The 26,154-nt window shown below is 45.7% G+C and overlaps 1 protein-coding gene and 1 long non-coding RNA gene across 2 annotated transcripts in view; both read right to left on the bottom strand.

The window, feature by feature from the left end:
• The window catches only part of LOC144603241 (uncharacterized), a 478,910-nt gene that overhangs the window by 384,544 nt on the left and 68,212 nt on the right, over positions 1–26,154 (bottom strand). The window lies entirely within an intron of this gene.
• LOC144602568 (uncharacterized) overlaps positions 1,804–26,154 on the bottom strand; it is a 55,603-nt gene continuing 31,252 nt past the window's right edge. Inside the window, 7 exon segments of the mRNA XM_078415697.1 lie at positions 1,804–3,311; positions 5,774–5,892; positions 12,821–12,843; positions 16,219–16,449; positions 20,532–20,627; positions 24,694–25,186; positions 25,947–25,975. Of these exon segments, the coding sequence (XP_078271823.1) occupies positions 2,788–3,311; positions 5,774–5,892; positions 12,821–12,843; positions 16,219–16,449; positions 20,532–20,627; positions 24,694–25,186; positions 25,947–25,975 (1,515 nt within the window). The 3' untranslated portion in view covers positions 1,804–2,787.

The raw sequence follows: 26,154 nt of genomic DNA, 5'->3' as shown, positions 1-26,154 counted from the left end.
ATAGTGCCCTTTCTACCCATGTCTTTGGCGCCATTTGTTCTATTTGTCCATGCCAAAATTGATGCTGTCTTATGTCCTGATAAAGTTCTATCTGCCAGTGGTCCTCTCAACTTAGCAGCTGATCCACGCACCTTTCTATCCTTCCATACTCTCTCCTTCGCTATCCAGTAGCCACCAATTTCCACGCCACCAGTAGGTCCACCAACGTTCACATCCAAGCCATTTATGTTACTAATGCAACAATGCTCCCACTGCCCCTTGCACTACTCCGTTGATACTCCTGTCAGAGAAACAGCTCTAGCAATCTCTTCCTTTGCTCCCCATAAAACCTCAGATAGATCTATTTATATTCACCGTTATATCTGATTCAACTGAAATCAGCTCTCTCTTAATTCAGGACTTTAATTCAAAAACTACACTTATCCTTTCTGATAACCATCTTTAAACATACAGAATTGTGGCCATTGTTCCCAAAGTGTTCCCAATTGACATTTGGGACCACCTGCCCAATTCCCAACAAAGTGTGGAGTACTGATCTCTCGAAGGACTCTCTGTTTAATGACCATAAATGAATCTATTAAATTCTGCACTATTTCAGCGCCTGGCACTAAAGCAAGCCCTCGCTATCAGAGAAGTGTAAAACCACTCACTACTATCACCCTAGTGCTTTTACACCGTTCTGCGATTTATGTACATATCAAGTAGTGCTGAATATTGGGTGAGTTATATAACAGTATAACAGTATAACAGTATAACAGAGCTTTATTTGTCATTCGGTACCGAAGTACCGAACGAAACTACATAGCAGTCATAGAAAAAAAAAGAACACAAGACACATGACCCCAACACAAACATCCATCACAGTGACTCCAAACACCCCCTCACTGTGATGGAGGCAACAAAACTTCCACTCTCTTCCCCACGCCCATGGACAGACAGCTCGTCCCCGACCAACCCGCACAGTCCCCGCAAGGGGATGGAAGTCCCTCCGGCGCTGAAACGTCTCGCGGCCGAGCCGGGCGATGAAAGGCCCCGCGACCAAGCCTTGCGCAGCTAAGTCCCGTGGTCGAGCCGCACCCGCAATGTAAAGTCCCGCAGCCGAGCCGCACCTGGCGATGTTAAGTCCCGCAGCCGAGCCGCACCGGGCGATGTAAAGTCCCGTGGTCGAGCCGCACCAGCGATGTAAAGTCCCGCAGCCGAGCCGCACCGGGCGATGTTAAGTTCCGCAGCCGAGCCGCACCGGGCGATGTAAAGTCCCGTGGTCGAGCCGCACCAGCGATGTAAAGTCCCGCAGCCGAGCCGCACCGGGCGATGTTAAGTCCCGCAGCCGAGCCGCACCAGCGATGAAAAGTCTCGTGGTCGAGCCGCTCCAGCGATGTAAAGTCCCGCAGCCGAGCCGCACCGGGCGATGTTAAGTCCCGCGGCCGAGCTGCACCGGGCAATGTTAAGTCCAGCGGCCAAGCCGCACCAGCGATGTAAAGTCCCGCGGCCGATCCGCACCAGGCGATGTAAAGTCCCGCGGCCGAGCCGCACCGGGCACTGTTAAGTCCAGCGGCCAAGCCGCACCGGGCGATGTAAAGTCCAGCGGCCAAGCCGCACCGGGCGATGTAAAGTCCAGCGGCCAAGCCGCACCAGGCGATGTAAAGTCCAGCGGCCGAGCCGCACCGGGCGATGTTAGGCCCCGCAGCCGAGCCGTGAGCCGTGAGGAAGAGAAAAGTTTCCCCCACCCCCCCCCCCGCCACCCCCCACCCACACCACCACCCCCACCCACACCACCACCCCCCACACATACACAACCAAAAAAAAAATACAAAAACCATCCAAACACCGACACACAACAAAAAAAAAGGAAAAAAGACGAACAGACTGCTAGCGAGCCGCAGCCGTTAGGCGCAGCCACTTCTGCATAATGCGTGCATAATATTAGACTCAGGAAGCATTTAAGTTAGTGAAATACACACAAGCATCTCAAAAAAGGTACACAAAATACACATATAAAATAAGGTGCATTTCAAACAACGGGCATGACCACCAAAATTAAAATCTTCTGTTCTCAGCATATCCCGAACTAAATCTTAATAATAGGCGACACGGTGGCGCAGCATGTCTTTAGATTATTTGAAGAAACCCGAGCACCGGAGGAAACCCACACAGTCACAGGGTGAACCTGTAGATTTGCTGACCTTTTATCAGCATTCCAGAATTTTGTGTATATTTAAGTTGAGCAAAATAGGAATAAATGAAGATGGCTAAGCTCAGTGTTAATTGGCCAAAAAGATGGGTAGTGAGGGCAAGTTTAACGCATCAGAATGTGTTAGAGATGTTTGGCTCAGGAATGTTTGCAGATAGGGACATCGACATACTAAAACTGTCGTTTGTTTGTTTCTTTGTCTGTTCCTGAACTACAGCCAAAACGTTACACGATAGCGTGACAATTTTAGGCCCACCTTACTCATCCCTTTGGTGCGAATGGAAGAAGTTTCATTGAAATCGGTGTATATTTTTAAAGTTATTCACATTTTAAAGTTTAAATCTATCTCCTAGGGAGGGAAGGGGAGGGGAGGGGGGTGTAGGGGGGAGGGGGAGAGGAGAGGGTGCTGCACCAATGCAGGAGAGATTTGGGCCCCAACAGGTCTACTTGGTCTTAGATATCTAAAGATGGAGTTTACAGGTGGAGACAATGTTGGAACGACTTATCAGGCTCACTGATTAACACTGATAACCCCTGGAGTAGGGCAGTTTCAAGTGCCTCCCCATAAAGGTTGACCGCGCGTTCACCAAATAAACCTATATATGCAAGTGGACTATTTGCAATGAATCAATGTTGCAGCCCGTTAAGAAGAAAGGAAAGAGTTTCTCAGTGAACTTGTCCGTGAAAGTGTACAGATGTGACATGTAATCGGCATTGTACAATGTCACCTGGCCAGCCTCATAGTTCAGGTAGACGCCCAATCTCTGGGGTTTGACTGGAACAGGGAGGGCAGTACGTGGTGAAGACATAGTGGTATATTCCTCTCCCAGACGCCACAATACCCAGGCTCCGGATTTCTGCTCCGGTGTGAACTCCGCTTTCCTCGGTACCGATGCTTTTACCACTCCCACACTCCACATAGTGTTCCTTCCGACCTCTACCTCCCAGTAGTGGCTCCCAGTGTTGAAGCCCTGAGAAGCCAGGACACCGTGCCACTGCACAAATCGCTCTGGTCTGTCAGGGACCATCTGTTTAGCACCGAGTCTGATGGCTGTCAGGTCACTGGACAGGATGAGTCTCGGATGCGCAGTGTTCGGATTCAGCTTCAGTTTGATTGGGACTGAAGGGGAGAAAAAGGTCTGCATGGTGAATTCACACGATTTGCCAATCAAACATTTTGACACATTGCTCCCCCTCTCCCCATTCGTAACAAGGACAGAGTCCCCCCTGTCCTTGCCTTCCACCCCATCAGCCATCGCATACAACATATAATCCTCCAACATTTTCGCCACCTCCAACAGGATCCCACTGCTGGCCATATCTTCCCATCTCCACCCCTTTCTGCTTTCCGCAGAGACCGTTCCCTCCAAAACTCCCTGGTCAGCTCGTTCCTTCCCACCCAAACCACTCCCTCCCCCCCCCAGGTACTTTCCCCTGCAACTGCAGGAGATGCAACACCTGTCCATTTACCTTCCCCCTCGACTCCATCCAAGGACCCAAACAGTCTTTCCAGGTAAGGCAGAGGTTCACCTGTACCTCTGAGGATGTAACTAGGATAATTGACAGGGGAGAGCCGGTGCATATAGGGTACCTTGACTTTCAGAAAGCCTTCGACAAGGTCCCACATAGGAGATTAGTGGGCAAAATTAGAGCACATGGTATTGGGGGTAGGATACTGACAATGTGATCATGGATCGAAAATTGGTTGGCAGACAGAAAGCAAAGAGTGGGGATAAATGGGTCCCTTTCAGAATGGCAGGCAGTATCGAGTGGGGTACCGCAAGGCTCGGTGCTGGGACCGCAGCTGTTTACAATATACATTAATGACTTGGATGAAGGGATTAAAAGTACCATTAGAAAATTTGCAGATGACACAAAGCTGGGTGGCAGTGTGAACTGTGAGGAAGATGCTATGAGGTTGCAGGGTGACTTGGACAGGTTGTGTGAGTGGGCGGATGCATGGCAGACGCAGTTTAATGTGGATAAGTGTGAGGTTATCCACTTTGGTGGTATGAATAGGAAGGCAGATTATTATCTGAATGGTGTCAAGTTAGGAAAAGGGGACGTACAACGAGATCTGGGTGTTCTAGTGTATCAGTCACTGAAATAAAGCATGCAGGTACAGCAGGCAGTGAAGAAAGCCAATGGAATGTTGGCCTTCATAACAAGAGGAGTTGAGTATAGGAGCAAAGAGGTCCTTCTGCAGTTGTACAGGGCCCTAGTGAGACCGCACCTGGAGTACTGTGTGCAGTTTTGGTCTCCAAATTTGAGGAAGGATATTCTTGCCATTGAGGGCGTGCAGCGTAGGTTTACTAAGTTAATTCCCGGAATGGCGGGACTGTCATATGTTGAAAGACTGGAGTGCCTAGGCTTGTATACATTGGAATTTAGAAGGAAGAGAGGGGATCTTATCGAAACATATAAGATTATTAAGGGTTTGGTCATGTTAGAGGCAGGAAACATATTCCCAATGTTGGGGGAAGTCCAGAACCAGGGGCCACAGTTTAAGAATAAGGGGTAGGCCATTTAGAACGGAGATGAGGAAAAACCTTTTCAGTCAGTGAGTTGTAAATCTGTGGAATTCTCTGCCTCAGAAGGCAGTGGTGACCAATGCTCTGAATGCATTCAAGAGAGAGCTAGATGGAGCTCTTAAGGATAGCGGAGTCAGGGGGTATGGGGAGAAGGCAGGAACGGGGTACTGATTGAGAATGATCAGCCATGATCACATTGAATGGTGGTGCTGGCTCGAAGGGCCGAATGGCCTCCTCCTGCACCTATTGTCTATTGCGTTTTTCGTGGTCATCTTCATATAGGCCAGATATTCCAAATTATTCCAAAATTCCAAATTATGAAATTCCAAATTCCAAATTATGGACTGAATTTAAATGACACAGTTTCCATCGTGTGATATGAAGCTGATAGCAGCAATGCTTAAACTGATGGAAGGCAGAGATAAGGTAGACATTCACAACCTTTTTTCCCCAGGGTGAAAATGTTGTGGACCACAGGACGTGGCTTTAAGGTGAGAGCGATGAAGTTAAAAAATTATGTACGGGGCATGTTTTTTTTAACACAGAGGATGCCTGGAGCATGTTGCTGGATGTGGTGGTGGAGGCAGACACAATAGTGTCTTTTAGAGAGGCGCATGGATATGTAGAGAATGGAGGTATAGGTTTCAGGTAGAGGAGATGAGTTTATCTTGGCTTCATTGTCGGCATGGACATTGTTGGCCAAAGAGTCTGCTCCTGCACTGTACTGAACTCTTTAAACTGTTAGTTCAGGCCCCAGGATTATCAGCCGTGTTACATATCTGGTGTATCGCTACTGAACCTGTGGGCTGTCCTGTCCCAAATGTGTAGGAAGGACATGCAGGGGCTAATTTACACTGAACATAGACACAAGAAGCTGGAGTAACTCAGTGGGTCAGGCAGCATCTCTGGATAAAAGGAATAGGTGACGTTTCAGGGCGAAACCGTTCTTCAGACTGGACCAAATGTGTAAATTTTTCCTCACACCTCTATCAAAATCTCTTCCATATTTCAAACACCATAATTCTTCGACTCTACCGGAAGATAAGTTTACCTGGGTTAATTAGCTTCAGCATCCGTTTCCACAGGCTGAACTGAAAGGGGCCGCTGAAATCATCTTGACTGAGGTCAATGGAAACTCTGGCGGGTCTTTGGAACTGCATGTTTTCACACCTGTGTTGGAAGTAAAAAGTATCGCTGACATGCAAAAGTAGAATGATACACCATATCTATGATCTCACTTTATATACTTGTCAGCACTGCCCTCAGCTTCTGACTTTTCAGAGACTACTATCCAAGACTTAGGTCATAGGGAAATATGAACAACATATATAAGAAATATATAAATCAAGCTATTCTATGTGTTGATTGGAGATAGTTATTGACCAAGGAGGAATTTTCAGTTGGTTTTTATAGTATTCTGCAAGGGCTACCTCAGAAAGCAAATGGAGACCTCAACCAAAAGGCAGCACTTCTGATAGTATTGAACTCCCCGTACTGCATCCCAAATCTTGGACTTTCCACTCAGCACTTAAATTCCATGCTTCATGTATCTTGTGTTTTATGTTGTATTTTGCTGGCAGACCAATTTCTCTCCTGGGATAAGTAAAGTTCTATCGTATTGTATCATATCTCATCCCTTGCACATGAGGCATTGGTTTTTATTATCCATTGCTAGTAGCTTAACAGCCACCAGCTATTAACCTTCTCCATGGGTAATGGATATTCCTTCTGAACTGTGTGTGTGTTAGAGGAATTAAGTGTGAGGATATTGGAGCGGGTGTGGAAATGATGTACAATAACAGTGCTTTGGTTACATTGATTAAAAGGACTGGAGCCTCAGGGGCTTCCCAGATAACGATCACATGACCGAGTGAAAGACTGATTTCATGCAAATCTTCCCTTGCGTTTTCAATTGATTTTTTAAGCCAGGAATAATTATAGAGATATGGTCCTGAAACAAACCTTTTGGCCCACCAAGTCCATGCCAGCCATTGATCACTCGTTCACAATTGTTCCATGTTATCCCAATCTCCCATCCAGTCCTTACACCCTTGGGGCGATGAACAGAGGCCAATTAACCCTGCCCGACAGCATCTCTGGAGTGAAGGAATGCATGGCGTTTTGGGCTGAGACCCTTCTTTCGACAATTTGTCTGAAGAAGGGTCTCAACCCGAAACGGCACCCATTCCTTCTCCCCAGAAATGCTGCCTGTCCTGCTGCGTTACTCTAATATTTTGTGACTATCTTCGGTTTGAACTAGCATCTGCAGTTCCTTCCTACACAAGAGAAAGTACAAGCTCCCCACAGACAGCATCCAAAGTCAGGTTCAAAACAGGTCTCTGGCGCTGTCAGGCAGCATCTTTACCAGCTGCACCATAGTGCTATCCTCAGCAATAATAAATAAGAATAAACCAATAGACCTTGCACTTTGGAGATACAGTGCGGAAACAGGCTCTTCGGCCCACAAGTCCATGCCGCCCTCCGATCACATTAACACTATCCTACACACTAGGGATAATTTACTATTTTACCAAAGCCAATTGCAAACCTGTACATCTTTGGAGTGTGGGAGGAAACCGGAGCACCTGGAGAAAACCCACATGGTCACAGGAAGAATGTACAAACTCCATACAGCAAGCACCCATAGTCAGGATCGAACATGGGTCTCTGGCGCTGTAAGGCAGCAACTCTACCGCTACACCACTGTGCCACACCAATAATGAATTTTTCATGGTATTCATTAACTAATGAATAATAAGGGCTTTCTCCATCGCTGCTCCCACCCTCTGGAACTCACTACCTCAAACCATCAGAGACTCCTCCTCACTCACCACATTCAAAACATCACTGAAGTCTCACCTGTTCAACACTGCCTTCAACCACTGACAATCACCACACCTTATTCTTCCTTTTCAGTTCGTTTATTTATTTATTTTTATGTCTTACTTAACCATGTAAAGCGTCTTTGAGTGTCTAGAAAAGCGCTATACAAATGTAATGTATTATTATTATTATTATTAATGGATCCAATGTATATTCCATTTGTTTGATCACAGGTAAAATTAGGGTTATTATTCAATGATTCTTAAGAACTATAGCAAGTATATTGTGGGATGGCCATGGAAAATTACTGTTTCTGACTTGCTGAATAATTGACTTACAGACATTTCTGAAGAATGAAGCCCTTACTTCATTCTGGGAGAAGAGAAGGTTGAGGAGAAATGTAATTGATTATGTGAAATAATGAAGGGTCTGGATAGATTTGATAGTGAAGGACTCTTCACATTGGTGGAAGAGTAAAAGATATATAATGGATATACAATGTAGGGGAAGAGTACTAAGAACAACATAATGAAAAATGATTCTAACTTCCATACCAGGAGCAGCGGTAGAGTTGCTGCCTTACAGTGCCAGAGACCCGGGTTAGATCCTGACTACGGGTGCTTATCTAAACAGAGTTTCTACGTTCTCCCTGTGACCTGCGTGGGTTTTCTCCGGGATCTCCAGTTTCTTCCCACACTCCAAAGACATACAGGTTCATAGGTTATTTGGCTTCGGTAAAAATGGTAAATTGGCCCTAGTGTGTTGGATAGTGTACAAGAATCGCTGGTCGGCATGGGGTGAAGGGCCTGTTTCCAAGCTGTATCTCTAAAAGTCTAAAAATGTCTCAGCCTGCACAACCACCCCTGCCTTTTGGACATCCCTTGGCAGTTCTTCTGATGGGCATCATTTCATTCTAAACTAAACTAAACTGCTGGCATGTTGTCCAAATCTGGAACATACGGATGCAGAATTGGTGGAGACATGTTTCACTGAAGTCTTTGAGGGAGCTGGATAAACATATTCTGGAAGCAAGTTTCTAAGGTTGCAGAGAGAATTCCAGTAGGTGGAACTAATGAAAAATAGAAACAAAAAATGCAGTAGACCATTCGGCCCTTCATGCCAGCACCTTAATTCAATATGATCATGGCTGATCATCTAAAATCATTACCACATTCCTGCTTGTTCCCTACATCCCTTGATTCCTTTAGTCCTATGAGCTAAATCTGATTCCCTCTGGAGTTACAGATTGGTTGGCACTGTTTGATGTTGTGGGAATTACAGAGACATGGCTGCAAGAGTATCAAAGCTGGGAACTGGATATTCAGGGTTATACGTCCTATCGAAAAGCCAGACAGGTGGAGTAGCTCTGTTAGTAAGGAATGAAATTCAGTACTATGCGAGGGGTGACATAGAATCAGGTGTAGAGTTATTGTGGATATAACTGCAAAATTGTAAGGGCAAAAATACCCTAATGGGAGTTATTTACAGCCCCCCCAAACAGTAGCCTTGATATAGGGTGCAAGTTGCATCAGGAGTTAAAAGTGGCATGTAACAAAGGTAATGGCTACGGTGGTTATCGGAGAGATTTCAATATGCAGGTAGACTGGGAAAATCAGGTTGATACTGGACCCCAAGAAAGGGATTTTGTAGAGTGCCTCTGAGATGGATTCTTACACCAGCTTACACCGGAGCCTACCAGGGAGAAGGCAATTCTGGATTAGTGTTGTGCAATCAACTGGATTTGATAAGGGAACTCAAGGTTACGGAACCATTAGGAGATAGTGACTATAATATGATAAGTTTTAATCTGCAATTTGAGAGGGAGAAGATAAAATCAGAAATGTCAGCATTGCAGTTGAACAAAGGGGACTACGGAGGCATGAGGGAGGAGCTGGCCAAAGTTGACTGGAAAGGGTCCCTAGCAAGGATGACGGAGGAACAGCAATGGCGGGAATTTCTGGGAATAATCCAGAAGGTGCAGGATCATTTCATTCCAACAAGGGGGAAAGATTCTAAGGGGAGTAAGAGGCAACCGTGGCTGACAAGGGAAGTCAAGGACAGGAGAAAACTAAAAGAGAAGACGTATAACATAGCAAAGATGAGCGGGAAACCAGAAGATTGGGTAACTTTTAAAGAGCAACAGATGTTAACTAAAAAGGCAATACCGGGAGAAAAGATGAAGTACGAATGTAAGCTAGCCAAGAATATAAAGGAGCATAGTAAAAGCTTCTTTAGGTATGTGAAAAGGAAAAGATTAGTTAAGCCAAATGTGGGTCCCTTGAAGACAGAAACAGGTGAATTTATTATGGGGAAGAAGAAAATGGCAGATGAGTTGTACAGGCACTTTGGTTCTGTCTTCACTAAGGAAGACACAAACAATCTCCCAGATGTACTAGGGGACAGAGGGTCTAGGGTGACAGGAACTGAAGGAAATTCACATTAGTCAGGAAATGGTGTTGGGTAGACTGATGGGATTGAAGGCTGATTATTCCGCAGGGCCTGATGGTCTGCATCCCAGGGTACTCAAGGAGGTGGCTCTAGAAATTGTGGACGCATTGGTGATCATTTTCCAATGTTCTATAGATTCTGGATGAGTTCCTGTGCATTGGAGAGTAGCTAATGAAATCCCACATTTTAAGAAAGGAGGGAGAGAGAAAACAGGGAATTATACGCCAGTTAGCCTGACATTCATTGGTGGTGGGGAAGATGATGGAGTCAATTATTAAAGATGTATTAACAGCACATTTGGATAGCAGTAACAGGATCGGTCCAAGTCAGCATTGATTTACGAAGGGGAAAGCCTGCTTCACTAATCTTCTGGAATTATTTAAGGATGTAACAAGTAAAATGGATAAGAGGGAGCCAGTGGATGTAGTGTATCTGGTTTTCAGAAAGTCTTTGATAAGGTCCCACACAGGAATTTAGTGGGCAGAATTAGAGCACATGGGGGTTGGGTATTGACCTGGATAGAAAATTGGTTGGCAGACAGGAAACAAAGTGTAGGAATTAACAGATCCCTTTCAGAATGACAGGGTGTGACTAGTGGGGTGCCGCAAGGCTGGGTCCATAACTATTTACAATATATATTAATGATTTAGATGAAGGAATTAAAAGTAACATTAGCAAATTTGCAAATGACACAAAGCTGGGTGGCAGTGTGAACTGTGAAGAGGATGCTTTAAGGATGCAGGGTGACTTGGATAGGTTGGGTGAGTGGGCAGATGCATTTTAATGTGGATAAATGTGAGGTTTCCATTTTGGTGGCAAGAACAAGGCGGCAGATTATTATCTGAATGGCTTCACATTAGGAAAAGGGGAGGTGCAACGATACCTGGGTGTCCTAGTACATCAGTCACTGAAAGTAAGCATGCAGCTACCGCAGGCAGTGAAGAAAATTATCTGCCTTAGAAGGCAGTGGAGGCCGATACACTGGATGCATTCAAAACAGAATTAGATAAAGCTCTTAGGGCTAATGGAATCAAGGGATATGGGGAGAAGGGAGGAACGGGACACTGATTGTGGATGATCAGCCATGATCACATTCAATGGCGGAGCTTGCTCGAAGGGCTGAATGGCCTACTCCTGCGCCTATTTTCTATCTATCTACTGTATGTTTGTTTCCATGAAAACATCCAGCGAATTGGCCTCCACTGGCTTCTGTGGCAGAGAATGCCATAGATTCACAACTCTCTGGGTGATAAAGTTTTTCCTCATCTCAGTCCTAAATGGCCTACCCCTTATTCTTAAACTCTGATGCCTCGTTCTGGATTCCCCCAACATCGGGAAATATTTCTCTGCATCTAGCCTGTCCAATCCTCTAAGAAATGTATATGTTTGTATAAGATCCATTCTCATCCTTCTAAATTCCAGTGAATAGAAGCCCAGTCGACCAATTCTTTCATCATATCTCAGTTCCGCCATCCTGGGGAATTAACCTGGTGAACCTACGCTGCACTCCCTCAATAGCAATAATGTTCTTCCTCAAATTAGGAGACGAAAATTGCACACAATACTCCAGGTGCGGTCTCACCAGGACCCTGCACAACTGCAGCAGGACCTCCTTGCCCCTAAACTCAAATCCTCTCGCAAAGATGACCAACATGCCATTAACTTCCTTCACTGCCTGCTGTACCAGCATGCTTACTTTCAGTGACTGATGTACAAGCATACCCAAGTCTCTTCCTAATCTGACACCATTCAGATAATAAATTGCCTTCCTGTTCTTGCCACCAAAGTGGATAACTTCACATTTATCCTCATTATACTACATCTGCCATGCATCTGCCCACTCATCCAACCTACCCAACTTACCCTGCAGCCTCATAACGTCTTCCTCGCAGCTCACACTGCCATGCAGCTTTGTGTCATCCACAAACTTGGAGATGTTACATTTAATTCCCACATCTAAATCGTTAATATATATTGTAAATAACTGGGGTCCCAGCACCGAGCCTTGCGGCACCCCACAAGTCACTGCCTGCCATTCTGAAAAGGACCTGGTAATTCCTACTTTACTTCCTGTCTGCCAAGCAGTTCTCTATCCATATCAATATCCTACTCCCAATACCACGGCCTCTAATTTTGCACACTAGTCTTTTGTGTGGGAACATGCCAAAGATGCACGATATCCACTGGCTCTCCCTTATCCAATCTACTTGTTACATCCTCAAAAAAGTATGTGCAAGTAGATAATGGTTTGTCTGGCATCATGTATGGCATACACATTGTGGGCTGAAATGCCAGTTCTTGTGCTGTCTGTTCTATGTATCTTGCCCTGTCCCCTTCCATCTACATCCCTCCCTTTTACTTTGCATTTCACCCATCCTCTCTTCTTATCTGACACATGTTTGTTGCCTTTTTATCTCCAGCCTGTATCACTTATTCCACTACCAATAAAACCCCCGCCCAAACTGTATCCACCTATCACTCGCCAGGCTTTGTCCCACCCACAACCCCATCTCAGCTTTCTCCCTGCTATTACTATCAGTATGAAGAAGGGTCCCGACCCGAAATGTCGCCTGTCCATTCCATCTACAGATGCCGCTGAGTTCCTCCACCACCCTGTGTTTTGCTCAAGATTTCAGCATCTGCATTTCCGTGTGTCTCCTGTCTTTGTTCTGGATTTCCAGCCCCTAAAGTTTTTTGCTCCAATGAATCCAAGTATTCATTCACTTTGCCTGCCATCCGTATCTAACAATGCAAAGGACTACAGGTGGAATGGGTTGCATTACAGAATATATAATTGTCAGCCAAATATGGACAATAATGCACTTACCGGCCAAGAATATTTTTAATATCCTGAAAGAGAGAAGATTGTTTTAGTTTTACTTTTTAATTGTAGAGATACAGCAGAGAAACAGGCCCTTCGACCCACTGAGCCCACACCGACCAGCGATCCCCGCACATTGACACTATCTTGCACATACTGCTGACCAATTACATTTAAACCAAGCCAATTATCCACAAAATCGTGCGGCTTTGGAGTGTGTGGGGAAACCGAAGATCTCTGAGAAAACCCACGGAGTTCACGGGGAAAACGTACAAACTCTGTACAGACAGTACGCGTCGTCAGGATCAAACCCGGGTTCCTGGTGCTGTGAGGCAGCAACTATATCGCTGAACCACCAGTAAAAGGGTGGGCCTTTTATTACAACATTGCATTACAAAGATCTGTCAGAAACTTAAACAATGGCAAAAATGCATTTCCAATATTATTGTGTAAAAACTGCAATTTGACTTTACACTGAGTCACAAGATTTGGACACAGAATAGTTTCAATACCGAACTCATAGTTCGAAATTCTCGGAGGAGGGCATGTCGATAAAACGGCAGCATTTAAGTGGCTTTTAGATAAGCACATGGATATGCAGGGCATGGAGGGATATGGATCATGTGCAGGCTGAAGGGATTAGTTTAGCTTGGAATCATATTCAGCTGTGAGATTGTGGGTTGAAGGTCGGCTCCTGTGCAATGTTCCAAGTTCTATGGTCTATTAACAGGAAAACTGTTAAAATTGAAGCTCACAGACCTATGAGGAAATGATTCTTTGGTGCAATAAACCTCTATTATTTCACGGTGTGACTATTTGGAAGTCCTGATGCATCCAATTTGCCACATCACTTGTTGATATCCCTGTTCCTTTTAACACACCAGGGTCTTAGTCGCCATTGATAGACACAAAATGCTGGAGTATCTCAGTGGGACAGGCTGCATTTCTGGAGAGAAGGAATGGGTGACGTTTCGTGTTGAGACCCTTCTTCAGATTGAGAGTCAGGGGAGGGGGAGATACAGAGATAAGAAAGTATAAGGTGTGAGAACGAGACATCAAAGGGGGTGGAGATCAAGGAAAATGTAGAATAGATCATTGTTAGCGAGGAGAAGGTAACAACAAAGCAAACAGAGATAAAATGTAATCAGGGACAGTCAGACTGGTTGGAGTACTGGGAAGGGGGAGGGATGGAGAGAGAGGGAAAGCAAGAGTTAATTGAAGTTAGAGAAGTCAAACTATCTCCGGTTTAAACTAGCATCTGCAGTTCCTTCCAACTCTTAGTTGCCATTCTTCCTTCAGCATTCTGGTGCTAAAGTTCCACACTCACAGAGCAGCACAGCACAATACTGGAGCAGGCCCTTTGGCCCACAATGCCTGTTCCAAACATGATGCCAAGATAAACTAATCTCATCTGCCTGCACGTGACCATGACGTGCCTGTCTAAAAGCCCATAAACACCAGTATTGATCCTGCACCCACCACCATCACCCCTGGCCCTGCATTCCAGGCACCAACCACCCCTCGCCTGCCCCACACATCTCCATTATATTTTGTCTCCTCACCATCACGCTATGCCCACTGATCTTTCATATTTCCACCATGAGAAAGGGTTCTGACCGTCTACACTGTGGCTCTCTTAATTTGATCTACTTACAGCAGTCCAGAGAAAACACCGACAGTCCAGAGAAAACTATCCAAGTTTGTCCATCCTCTTCTGATACTAATTCCCTGTAATCCAGGCATCATTCTGGTCAACATCTAGTGCATTCTCTCCAATGCCTCTACAGACTTCTTATATTGGGGTGTCCAGAACTGCACACAATACTCCAAATGAGGTCTAACCAAAGTGCTAAAAATCTGCATTGTGTCTTCCTGACACTTATACTCAATGCCCAACTAGTCTTTTCCTTTTCACTGGCTTGCAGAACTTGAGTCTAACATGATTCTGTGTGCTGATCGTGTCTATAAGCTTGTGATGGTGCAAGAGGCAAGATTTTCACTGCATCTGTCCCTCACTGTATTCATATGACAATAAGCTCAACTTGACTTAACCAGTCTCCCTTAAAACTCACCTGGGCCCCACTCCCCATGCTTCCTTGAAACTTGCCTCGTTCTGCTTCCAGTGCTCTGTTTAAATGTACCTGGTTAACTGGAATAGAACTGGAAAAATCTGGAGTAACTCAGCGGGCCAGGCAGCATCTCTGGAAGAAAGGAATAGGTTTGGGGTCGAGACCCTTCTTCAGACTGAGAGTCAGGGGAAACGAAAATGAGAGATATAGAAGGTACATAGAAGAAATGAATTAAAGATATGCAAAAAACGATGATCGAGGAAAGGTGTAACTCACAATGGTCCATTGTTGCCTGTGGGGTAGGTGATAACGAGTTAACTGGAATGTTTATTGTTATTCTGCATATCATCTGTAAACACTGATTTAAAACAGTGCAAAACACAAAGTGCCTGAGGAATTCATCAGATCATGCAGCATCTGTCGAGGGGGAAAGGTAACATGATGAATTGGGTCAGAACCTCCTCTAGAGTGATCCAGACCTCATTAGTGTACATAGTGCTGTTATATCAGCAGGTGAAGCAGCACGTTTGATGGTGCTGTTATAACAGCAGGTGAAGCAGCATGTTCAATGGTGCTGTTATAACAGCAGGTGAAGCAGCATGTTTGATGGTGCTGTTATAACAGCAGGTCCAGCAGCATGTTTGATGGTGCTGTTATAACAGCAGGTGAAGCAGCATGTTTGATGGTGCTGTTATAACACCAGGTGAAGCAGTATGTTTGATGGTGCTGTTATAACAGCAGGTGAAGCAGCATGTTCAATGGTGCTTGATCTGCTGAGCTATTCAAGAACTTTGTATCCTCTTGTGGAAACCAGCATCAGCAATTTCTTGTTTCTCCATTAATTAAGTGTGTTGGAGTATTAATGAATATGATGCAAGATTCTGGAAAAGCTGCGATTTTGGTTTAGAGTTTAGAGATACAGCCCGGAAACAGGCCCTTCTGACCACTGGGTCTGTGCCGACCAGCGATCCTCGCACATTAACACTCTCCCACACACACTTGGGACAATTTACATCTCTACGAAGCCAATTAACCTACAAACCTGCACGTCTTTGGAGTGTGGGAGGAAACCAAAGTTCTCGGAGAACATCCATGCGGTCACAGGGAGAATGTACAAACTCCATACAGCCAGCACCCGTGGTCGGGATCGAACCTGGGTCTCTGGCGCTGTAAGTGCTGTAAGGCAACTATACCGCTGTGCCACCGTACCACCCATTCTGGGACTGGTGCTGCCAAAGTTCTGAATGTGGACTGATGGAGTTCTCTACTGTACATTGGGTTTTAGAATCTGAATGGTAATGGCATCATGTTTCCCATGTAAACAGTAGACAATACCTGCATAAACTCTGCATCTTCCAGACTCAGTTTTTCTTGCATGTCCAAGATTGCTTTCTTAAGTGATGCATGCTGTTCGGAGATTTTCTTTAGATTTTCATCTTTTTGTTGCAATATGGCATTTTCCTTTTGCTCCAGTATTGTTTTCAGCTTTTTCTCTTCCTGGTGCAGAAACTGGTGCAGTTCTTCGAACTTAGATTCAATGTTCTTCTGCAGAGCCGCAGATTCTTTCTGATGGAATAAACAACAGGTGGATTTACCCAGTGCAAGGTGAGAAGTTCATGGGTCGTGGAGCAGAGAACAGGAAACAGTACAGCACAGGAACAGGCTCTTTGTTCCACCATGCCACAGCTGAACATTATGCTAGGTTATAACTGAAAACACACACCTCCAGATTCAGGGACAGTTTCTTCCAGCTGTTTCCACGCAACTGAACCATCCTCTCACGAACTAGAGACCAGTTCTGCCCAACCATCTACCTCATTGGAGACCTTTGAACTATCTTTAATCGGTCTTTACCTTTCTTTTTATTTTAGCGATACAGCGTTGAAACTGGGCCTTTGGCCCACCAAGTGTGTGGTGACCAGTGATCACCCATTCACTAGCTCTATCCAACACACTGGGGACAAATTACAGAGGCCATTTAACATATAAACCTGCACATCTTTGGAACGTGGGAGGAAACATCTTTAAGGTGAGAGGAGCAAGTTTAAGGGAGATGTGCAGTGCAAGTATTTTTATTTACACAAAGGGTGGTGAGTGCTTGGAATGTGCTGTTGTAAGGGGGGGGGGGAGTTGAGGCAGATACATTAGAATCATTTTAGAGGCTTTTGGACAGGCAAGTGAATGGTGGGATATGGACAATGTGCAGGCAGATAAGTGTTGGTCCTGTCATTATGTTTGGCAGACATTGTGGGCCAAAGGGCTTGTCCCATGTTCTGGGATGGTGATGGTTTGACACTGTGGTGCAGATTCAATCTCCTTGTTTACAGTAAGCTGTGTTGAATAGGTTCATTAACTTGACATCATTAAAAGGAGTTGTATTATATGGGAAGTGAATAAGGTTCTGAGTGGAGTTGTTGACAGGATATGTTGCAGGAAGGAACTGCAGATGCTAGTTTAAACCGAAGATAGACACAAAACATATTTCATTATCTCTGTATCACCCTCTCCCCTCATTCAGTCTGAAGAAGGGTCAAGACCCAAAACGTCACCCATTCCTTCAGACAGAGATGCTGCCTGTCCCACTGTTACTCCAGCATTTTGTGTCTGTCTTGTTGACAGGATACTTTCTCTGGTTGGGACAATCTAGAACAGGATAGATTCAGCCAACAGCTTTACCTACTGAAGGAGGGAATGAAGAAAGAAATCTGAGGAATGAGCCTGAAGAAATGTCCTGATCCAAAATGTTACCTATTCATTTCGTCCGCTGATGCTGCCTGATTCCCTGAGCTCCTCCAGCACTTTATGTTTTGTCCAAGATTCCAGCATATGCAGTTCCTTTTATCTCCAAGGGAAAGGGAATGATTTTTGTTTGCTCAAAGGTTTGTGAGCCTCTGGAACTCTTCAGACTGGAGAGATGTCATAGATGAATTGATGTAATAGGTACGGTAGTGCAGCGGTAGAGTTGCTGCTTTACAGCGAATGCAGTGCCGGAGACTCAGGTTCGATCCTGACTACGGGTGCTGCACTGTAAGGAGTTTGTACGTTCTCCCCGTGACCTGCGTGGGTTTTCTCCGAGATCTTCGGTTTCCTCCCACACTCCAAAGACGTACAGGTATGTAGGTTAATTGACTGGGTAAAAATGTTTTTTTTTAAATTGTTCCTAGTGGGTGTAGGATAGTGTTAATGTACGGGGATCACTGGGCGGCACGGACTTGGTGGGCCGAAAAGGCCTGTTTCCGCGCTGTATATATATGATATGATGATATGATAATAGAGAGAAGTCAAAAGTTATGACTAGAAAGGTGGACAGGCTTGATGGAGCACATGGAGATACAAGGAAGTGCAGATACTGGAATCTTGAGCAAAATACAAAGTGCTGTCGGAAATATACATCGTGTAAGATTTGAGAAGTTTTCCCTCATTCTGAAAGCAACACAAAACCAAAGAGCTGCAGTTTGGACATTTTAAACGGGAGACTGGGGCTGATAGCGGAGAAAGGCTGCGGTCGGTTTTTTCCAAGGGATGTCACAATCTGTGGGTCCTAAGATGGCCGCAGGACCTCGTGACCAGCCACAAAAGCAAAACCCTTACAGCCCAGTCTCTAGGTTTCTGCAAAGCCACGGCCAGAACAATGGATGGGTATTGGCCATGCAGAAGCTTGCGAAACCAGGTCGAAGTCCAGACACTGGGGCACTGACATCAGCATACTCACAATGCCCCAAGCCGACCTACACAGTTAATCTCGTTAAGGGGGCACAATAGCCCATAGAAAACTACCTGGTAGGTGATGGGAAACCAGTTAAACCCATCACCTTGCAACGAAATACCAATTAACACCGTCTGGCCATCCCCGGTATCCCCGGACATAAGCGCAGATCAGAGAGAAAACTCATACATATCTTTTTAAACAAAGAGATTCCAAGATCTGGCGGGAGATAGGACGGGTCAGAAATAGTATAACTGGCCACGACTTTTGGGTTTTAAACGGAAGAAGAAAACCTGCAAGGAACGCAAGCAGGCAAGAAAACGAATGCAGGAGGAAGAAAAGACAGGCAAGAAGAACGGATGCAAGAGAGAGGAACAGGCACGCAACTCGAGGAGAAATACTGCAAAACCAACAGCCAGTAACCCCAGTAATAGCCCCATGGTGAGCATGCACCCAGATCTTGCATATCCTGGACATAGTTTAGTGTAGAGGGGAGGGTGGTTTGAATAAACGTTGGGTGTGTAAAGAAATATGTGTTGGTCAATTTTGCGATGTGTCGTACGTTCCCCATCTTACAGTCGTGTATATGTCTTGTAGAACTGTGTGTTTAAGAATTCAGCGAAAAAAGTATTCGTGTATACGTCTTGTGGAACTGTGCGTTTTGTGATTCATAAGTCCAAGGTATTCATGTGATTCAATATGTGTTTAATAGATATGTCGTATAGCAATATATAAGTATTCATGGACAATAGTCCCAAGCGCTAAATAAAAGCCTTTTTCATTTAAACCCTGGTTTTCAAATCTGGTCTGGTGGAATTTTTCTGCACTATAAACGCTCCTGCATCTAAGTCCAGTGTCTAGAACCGTAGGGGGTGAGTAGGTCGAACCACTCACGGGGAACCAGTGTGCACGGCCGGGTCAAGGGATCAGAGCAAGGCACGGGGACCTTAGGTCGGGTGAAAGATCGGCGCAGAAACCCCTTACAATCGCATGGGATCAAAGGAAAGAAAGCTGAATGGATAGAAAACTGGCTTCATGGAAGGAAGGAGAGGATGATGGTGGAAGGTTGCTTTTCGGACTGGAGGCCTGTGACTAATGGTGTGCCATGGGGTTCGGTGGTGGTCCCATTGCTGTTTGTCATTTATAGCAAAGATGTGGATGAGAACAAACATGCAGAGGGGAAAGATTTAATGGGAACCCGAGGGGTTACTTTTTTATTCACAAAAAGCTGGAGTAACTCAGCAGGTTACTTTTTTACACAACGGGTGATAGGTGTATGGAACGAGTTGCCTGAGGTAGTAGCTGAGGCAGGTACCCTTGCAACGTTTAAGAAACATTTAGACAGGTACACGGATCAGGTAGGTTTAGAAGGATATGGTCCAAACACAGGCTGGTGAGACTAGTGTAGATGGGACATGTTGTCCCGTGTGGGCAAGTTGGGCTGAAGGGCCTGTTTCTACGCTATATGACTATGAACTGATCGGTTCAGGAGCATCTGTGAAAGGAATGGACAAACAGACCAAAACATTGCTTATCCAATCCCTGCAGAGATGCTGCCTGACCTGACCCACTGCATTACTCCAGCACTTTGTGTTTTGATGGACCACTTGTCTGATTCCTGCTCCCTTCCCTACGCTTCTCATGCTGTGTAGTTGGAGAAAACATCGGGCCTTTCAATGAAGGCACAAGAAACTCAGGATGCTGGAACCATGAGCAAATGATCATTGTGATCTTTGGTCTGGAATCGGAGGAAACAAAATATTACAACAGATCAAATATATAATGGAGTGAAAGGCACGGAAATTAAATATTTACCTGGTGCTAGATTGAGTCAATATCTCACATGCATGACATTGGACCGCCACACTAGTTTTTACATTAACTGTTTCATTTCCCATCTCAACTGTGCTTTGATGTGGGACCTTTAAACGGCCCTTCGTACCTTCAGTTTATTTACATCTTCTTCTTCTTCATCCTGACTTTCACAGCAATCAAGCATTTGTTCACTCAGGGACTCGATTTCTTTCCGTAGCATTCCCTGGAACAGAGAAACGCGCAAAAAAAGTCACATCGGTCTCCTGAAAAAGACGACATTTTTAAAGTCTGTTGTCAATGATCTGGAAGATCAACCCCAATTATAGTCTGGCTCAGCTGGAAGAGCAGCCTCACAGCTCCAGCCATCTAGTTTCAACCTGGTCCACCATGTTTGTCCATGAGGCGTTCTCCTTGTGTGGATTACACCCATTTGCTCGTAATTTTTTCCATGTTCCATAAAACAGGCAATCCGGCATGTTTCCAGTGACTCCAACCAATTTCTACAGATGCACCCTAGAAAGCATCGTATTAGAATGTATCACAGCTTGGTTTGGCAACTACTTTGCCCAAAACTGCAAGAAATTGCAGAGAGTTGTGATGTCACCCAGTCCATCATTCAAACCAGCCTCCCCCTCATCAACTCCATCGACACCACACTTCCTCAGGAATGCAACCAACATGATCAACATGGCTGTAGCTGCAATGTATCTGGTCAAGGACAGAATTTCCATTCATAATTATAATAACAATTAAAAAATTGGGGAAAGGGATAATCTAAGAATGTCAGAAATTGGAGCAGATTTTGATAACTGTGTCCTTCACCCGAGCACCACCCACTTCCCTTCCCCATTCTCTTGGTCCTCGTCTCTCTTAGGGGCAAATTCTCTCTTGAACGTATTTAACGACCTTTACTCCGCCACTCTCTGCAGTAAACTATTCCAAAGATTCACCATCCTCAGTGAAGAAGTTTCTCTTCTCCATCTAAACGGATGGCACGGTAGCGCAGCGGTAGAGTTGCTGCTTTACAGCGAATGCAGCGCCGGAGACTCAGGTTCGATCCTGACTACGGGTGCTGCACTGTAAGGAGTTTGTACGTTCTCCTCGTGACCTGCGTGGGTTTTCTCCGAGATCTTCGGTTTCCTCCCACACTCCAAAGACGTACAGGTATGTAGGTTAATTGGCTGGGTAAATTAAAAAAAAAAATTGTCCCTAGTGGGTGTAGGATAGTGTTAATGTGCGGGGATCACTGGGCGGCACGGACTTGGAGGGCCGAAAAGGCCTGTTTCCGGCTGTATATATATGATATGATGATATGATGATAAACGAGGAACTGCTCGTTCTTAAATAACGACCCTGTTTTTAGATTCCCCCACAAGGGAAATCATCTTCTCAACATCTGTCTTGCAAATCCCCCTCATAACCTTCCGTGTTTCAACAAGGTCACATCTCATTCTTCGAAGCAGCAATGAATACAGACTAAACCTGCTCAACCATTACTCATAGGGCAAACACGTAATGTGAGCAATCAAACAATATGCATTATCTGGGCTGCCTCCAATGCAAGTTATCTTCTCCTTGAAGGGCCTGTTTACCTGCTGTATCTCTAAACAAAACTAAACTGCAGATGTTAGAATCTTGAGTAAAACATTGCTGGAGGAACTCCGCGGGTCAGGCAGCATCTGGGGAAAGAACTAACAGATGGGTTTTCAGGTTGGGTCTGAAGAAGGGTTCAGAATGTTGTCTCGATGGGTGGGTATTACGTATAAGGAGTGGTTGTTTTCCCCAGAATGCCAGCAGGTGAAGGGAGATCCCATAGACGTTTATAAAATTATCAAAGGCATATGATGGGGTGGACAATCAGAACATTTTCACCACAAAAGGTAGGAAATGTCAAAGACTGGAGGCATAACTTTAGGTGAGAGGTGCAAACTTTAAAGGAGATGTGCATGGCAGATATGAAAGTGGCTTTTAGGAGGCACACATTAATATATGGGGATGACATGGATCATATGCAGGAAGAGATTTGTGGATGTAATCATGTCTGTCACACAGACCACAGTCCCCACCAATGACTCCATCTATACTTCAAGCTGCCTCGGAAGAACAGCCAAATTAATTAACGACCTTTCCAAGCCTGGTCATTCCTTCTGCTCCCTGGTCCTGTCAAGCAGAAGATTCAGAAGCTTGCAAGAGAGCAACTTCAGCGTCAGAAACACCTTCTTCCCCTCTTATTGCACTTCTGAATGGTCCTTTCAAAATCGAGGCAACCGACCTGATTTTCTATCCGACCTTATTGCAGGCAGTGGACTTTTTCTGTGGAACTGTTGCATTGTTCAGTTTAATTTAGTTTAGTTATACAACGCGGAAACAGGCCCTTCGGCCCATCAAGTCTGCACTGATCGGCGATCCCTGTACATCAGCACTATCCTACACACGAGGGACAATTTACAATTTTTACTGAAGCCAAATTAACCGACAAACCAGTACATCTTTGGCTTGTGGGAGAATGTACAAACTCATTACAGACAGCACCCATAGTCAGGATTGAATCTGGGTCTCTGGCGCTGTAAGGAAGCAACTTTACCGCTCTGCCACCATTGCCACCCCTGATTGTAATGCTGAGAAATGATATTCTGCACTCTGGCATCTTTCTCTTTGCTCTGGATTTTTCTCTCGTGTTTGGCTTGATTCTATTCTTTTATAGCATTATCTGATTTGATTAGATAAGCACGAAACAAAAGCTTCTCACCGTACCTTGGTACGTGTGTCAATAATAAACCTGAACCAGAGAAGCTTAGTTATACAGCGTCATGGTCAGCATAGATATTGTGGGTCAAAATGCTTGTTCCTGTGCTCTATTTTTCTATGTTCTATGAAACTGTAAGGATCAGTTCTTGCCCTGTGCTTTTCTGTCTATATACTAAACCTCTCGTTTGTTTGTTCCTGAGCTACAGCCAAAACAGGACACGATAGCGCAACAATTTTAGGCCCACCTTACTCACCGTCGTCCCTTTGGTGCTAATGGAAGAAATTTCATTGAAATCGGTGTCATATTTTTAAAGTTATTCACATTTTAAAAGTTTAAATCTATCTCCTAGGGAGGGAGGGACGGGGTGGAGGCAGGGAGGGGGGACAAGGGGGGTTGAGGGTGATGGAGGGGGAGGGGAAGGAGGAAGGGGGGGGAGGAGGGAGAGAGGGGAGGAGAGTGTGCTGCATCAATGCAGGAGAGGTTTGGGCCTAACGGGTCCACTTGGTCTAGTATTCTATAACATTGTGGGCTGAAGGGCCTGCTCTAGTGCGGCACCATTCTATGTCCAACGACACTGTGGGCTGAATGGCCTGCTCTAGTGCTGCACCGTTCTATGTCCAACGACACTGTGGGCTGAAGGGCCTGCTCCTGTGCTATGCTTTCCTATAAAAAGACACAAAGTGCTGGAGTAACTCAGCGTGTCGGGCAGCATCTCTGGAGAACATGGATAGGAGACCGAATCAGGAACATTGCAGTAGATTAGATTAGGGGAGGTGCATGTGAACCTCTCTCTCGCTTGGAAAGTCTGTTTGGGTCACTGGAAGGAGTAACCTTTTGATATTCAATGACATAATGGGCTGCAGGGCCTATTTCTGTGCTATATTTTTCTACATTCTATGACTCTGTGGGCTGAAGTGACAAGTCCACTGCCATACCTTTCAATGTTCTACGGCACAGTGGGCCACACGGCCTAATTCTGTGCTGTTGTGTATTCTATGACTGTGGGCCAAAGGGCCTGTTCCAGTGCTGCACTATTCTTTATTCTCTGACAGTGTAGGCCGAATGGCCTGTTCCTGTGCTGACTAAGCTTTATTCTCTGAAAGAGTGGGCCGAATTAACTGTTTCTGTGCTGTACTTTTCCATATTCTATGACACTGTGGGCCGAAGGGCGTGTTCCTGTGCTGTACTTTTCTATGATCTCTGACACTGTGGGCCGAAGGGCCTGTTTCTGTGCTGTATTGTTCTATGTTCTCTGACAGTGGGCGGAAGGGCCTGTTTCTGTGCTGTACTTTTCTACCTTCTATGGCATTGTGGGCCGAAGGGTCTGTTTCTGTCCTGCTCTGTGTGGTGGGTGAGGACTGGGTGGACAGAGAGGCCTGTCCCTGTCCTGTTCTGTGTGGTGGGTGAGGACTGGGTGAACAGAGAGGCCTGTTCCCGTCCTGTGCTACTCTCTCTCTGTTCTGTGTGGTGGGTGAGGACTGGGTGGACAGAGAGGCCTGTTCCCGTCCTGTGGCAGTTCACTGTGAGCGCGGTGTCTCACCTTATGGAGTTCAGCGGCCTCGCCAAGCGGGCTGGTGGAGTGGCCGTGGTGATGGCGGGACGTGGCACACACCACACAGATCGGCCTCTGGTCATCGCTGCAGTAAACCTTCAGCCTCTCGTCGTGCTCCTGGCAGCGGAGCTCCGTCTGAACCACCGCCTCGTCCACTCTGAGCTTCATTACATTCTCCACGATGTTGGACACGAACCGGTTGTGTCTGAGCGTCTTGTCGGGCAGCAGCGCCCGGCACTGCGGACAAGTGGCCGGCCCTCGCTCCGACTGCCAGTGCTGGACGATGCAGGTCCGGCAGAAATTGTGGCCGCAGTCTATGGTTACAGGCTGGACAAAGAACTCCAAGCAGATGGGGCAAAGCGCCTCATCTTTCATGGACTGTAGCACGTCTATACTCGCCATCGCTGCTGCCCTCTCCGGGTCCCGGGCGCTTAGTTTCACTTTCGCGCTGCTGCAAAGTCGGCGATTTCCGGGTACGTTTCTTTGCAACAAACCTGCTGATTTCAAACATGGACACAACAACGCTGGAGTAACTCAGCGGGTCAGGCAGCCTCTTCCTCTTCTCCCGTGGTGTTGCCCGACCCGCTGATTTACTCCAGCATTTTGTGTCGACCGTCGGTGTAAACCCGCATCTGCAGTTACTTCCTAAACATTTTGTCAGCAGATTTCAAGATTCTGTTTTATTGTTTTGTCCCGAAGCGGAACAACGAGATTCTTACTTGGCAGCAGCGCAACAGATTATATAAACAGTACTCGCTAGACCCCATTGTACAGAACAAAGAGTTTCAATTAATAATAGTCTGAATATAGTCCAAAACAAAAACAACAAAGCCCGAAGTCCTGAGTGCAGCCACGGCAGCGGGTAGATCAGATTTCTGTTTACATTGGTTCGCCTCATGTTTGTTTGGAAGCAGCTTCTCCTGAACCTGAACGTTTACAGTTTTCAGTCGCCCATAAATAACTTCTTCCGATGGCAGGAGGGAAATAAGAGCGTAGCCAGGGTGGTGTGGGTGCTCGATGATGCTGGCTGCCTTTTTGAGACAGAATCACCTTCCATGGCAGGGAGGGCGACTGGGACTGGGTAGTGTGTGACACTTTTTGTAATCTCCATCATTCCCGAGCGTTCGAGTTGCCGAACCAGGCCGTGCTGCAACTGGTCAATGTGCTCACTACTGTACACGTGTAGAAGTTCAAAAGTATTTGTCCATATACCGAATCTTCAAGAGTATGTGTCCATATACCGAATTTCCTCTATTTGGGAAAAAAATCCCTGAAGGGGAAAAAAATAAATCACTTAAAATGTAGTGCGGGTGTTTGCTGGAGTCTAGACAATAGACAATAGACAATAGGTGCAGGAGTAGGCCATTCAGCCCTTCGAGCCAGCACCGCCATTCAATGCGATCATGGCTGATCACTCTCAATCAGTACCCCGTTCCTGCCTTCTCCCCA

Source organism: Rhinoraja longicauda, chromosome 19 (genome assembly GCF_053455715.1).
Source record: "Rhinoraja longicauda isolate Sanriku21f chromosome 19, sRhiLon1.1, whole genome shotgun sequence".
In the NCBI taxonomy this organism is placed as follows: Eukaryota; Metazoa; Chordata; class Chondrichthyes; order Rajiformes; family Arhynchobatidae; genus Rhinoraja; species Rhinoraja longicauda.
The sequence above is the reverse complement of the archived record's forward strand: the minus strand, read 5'-3'. Positions and strand labels throughout refer to the sequence as shown.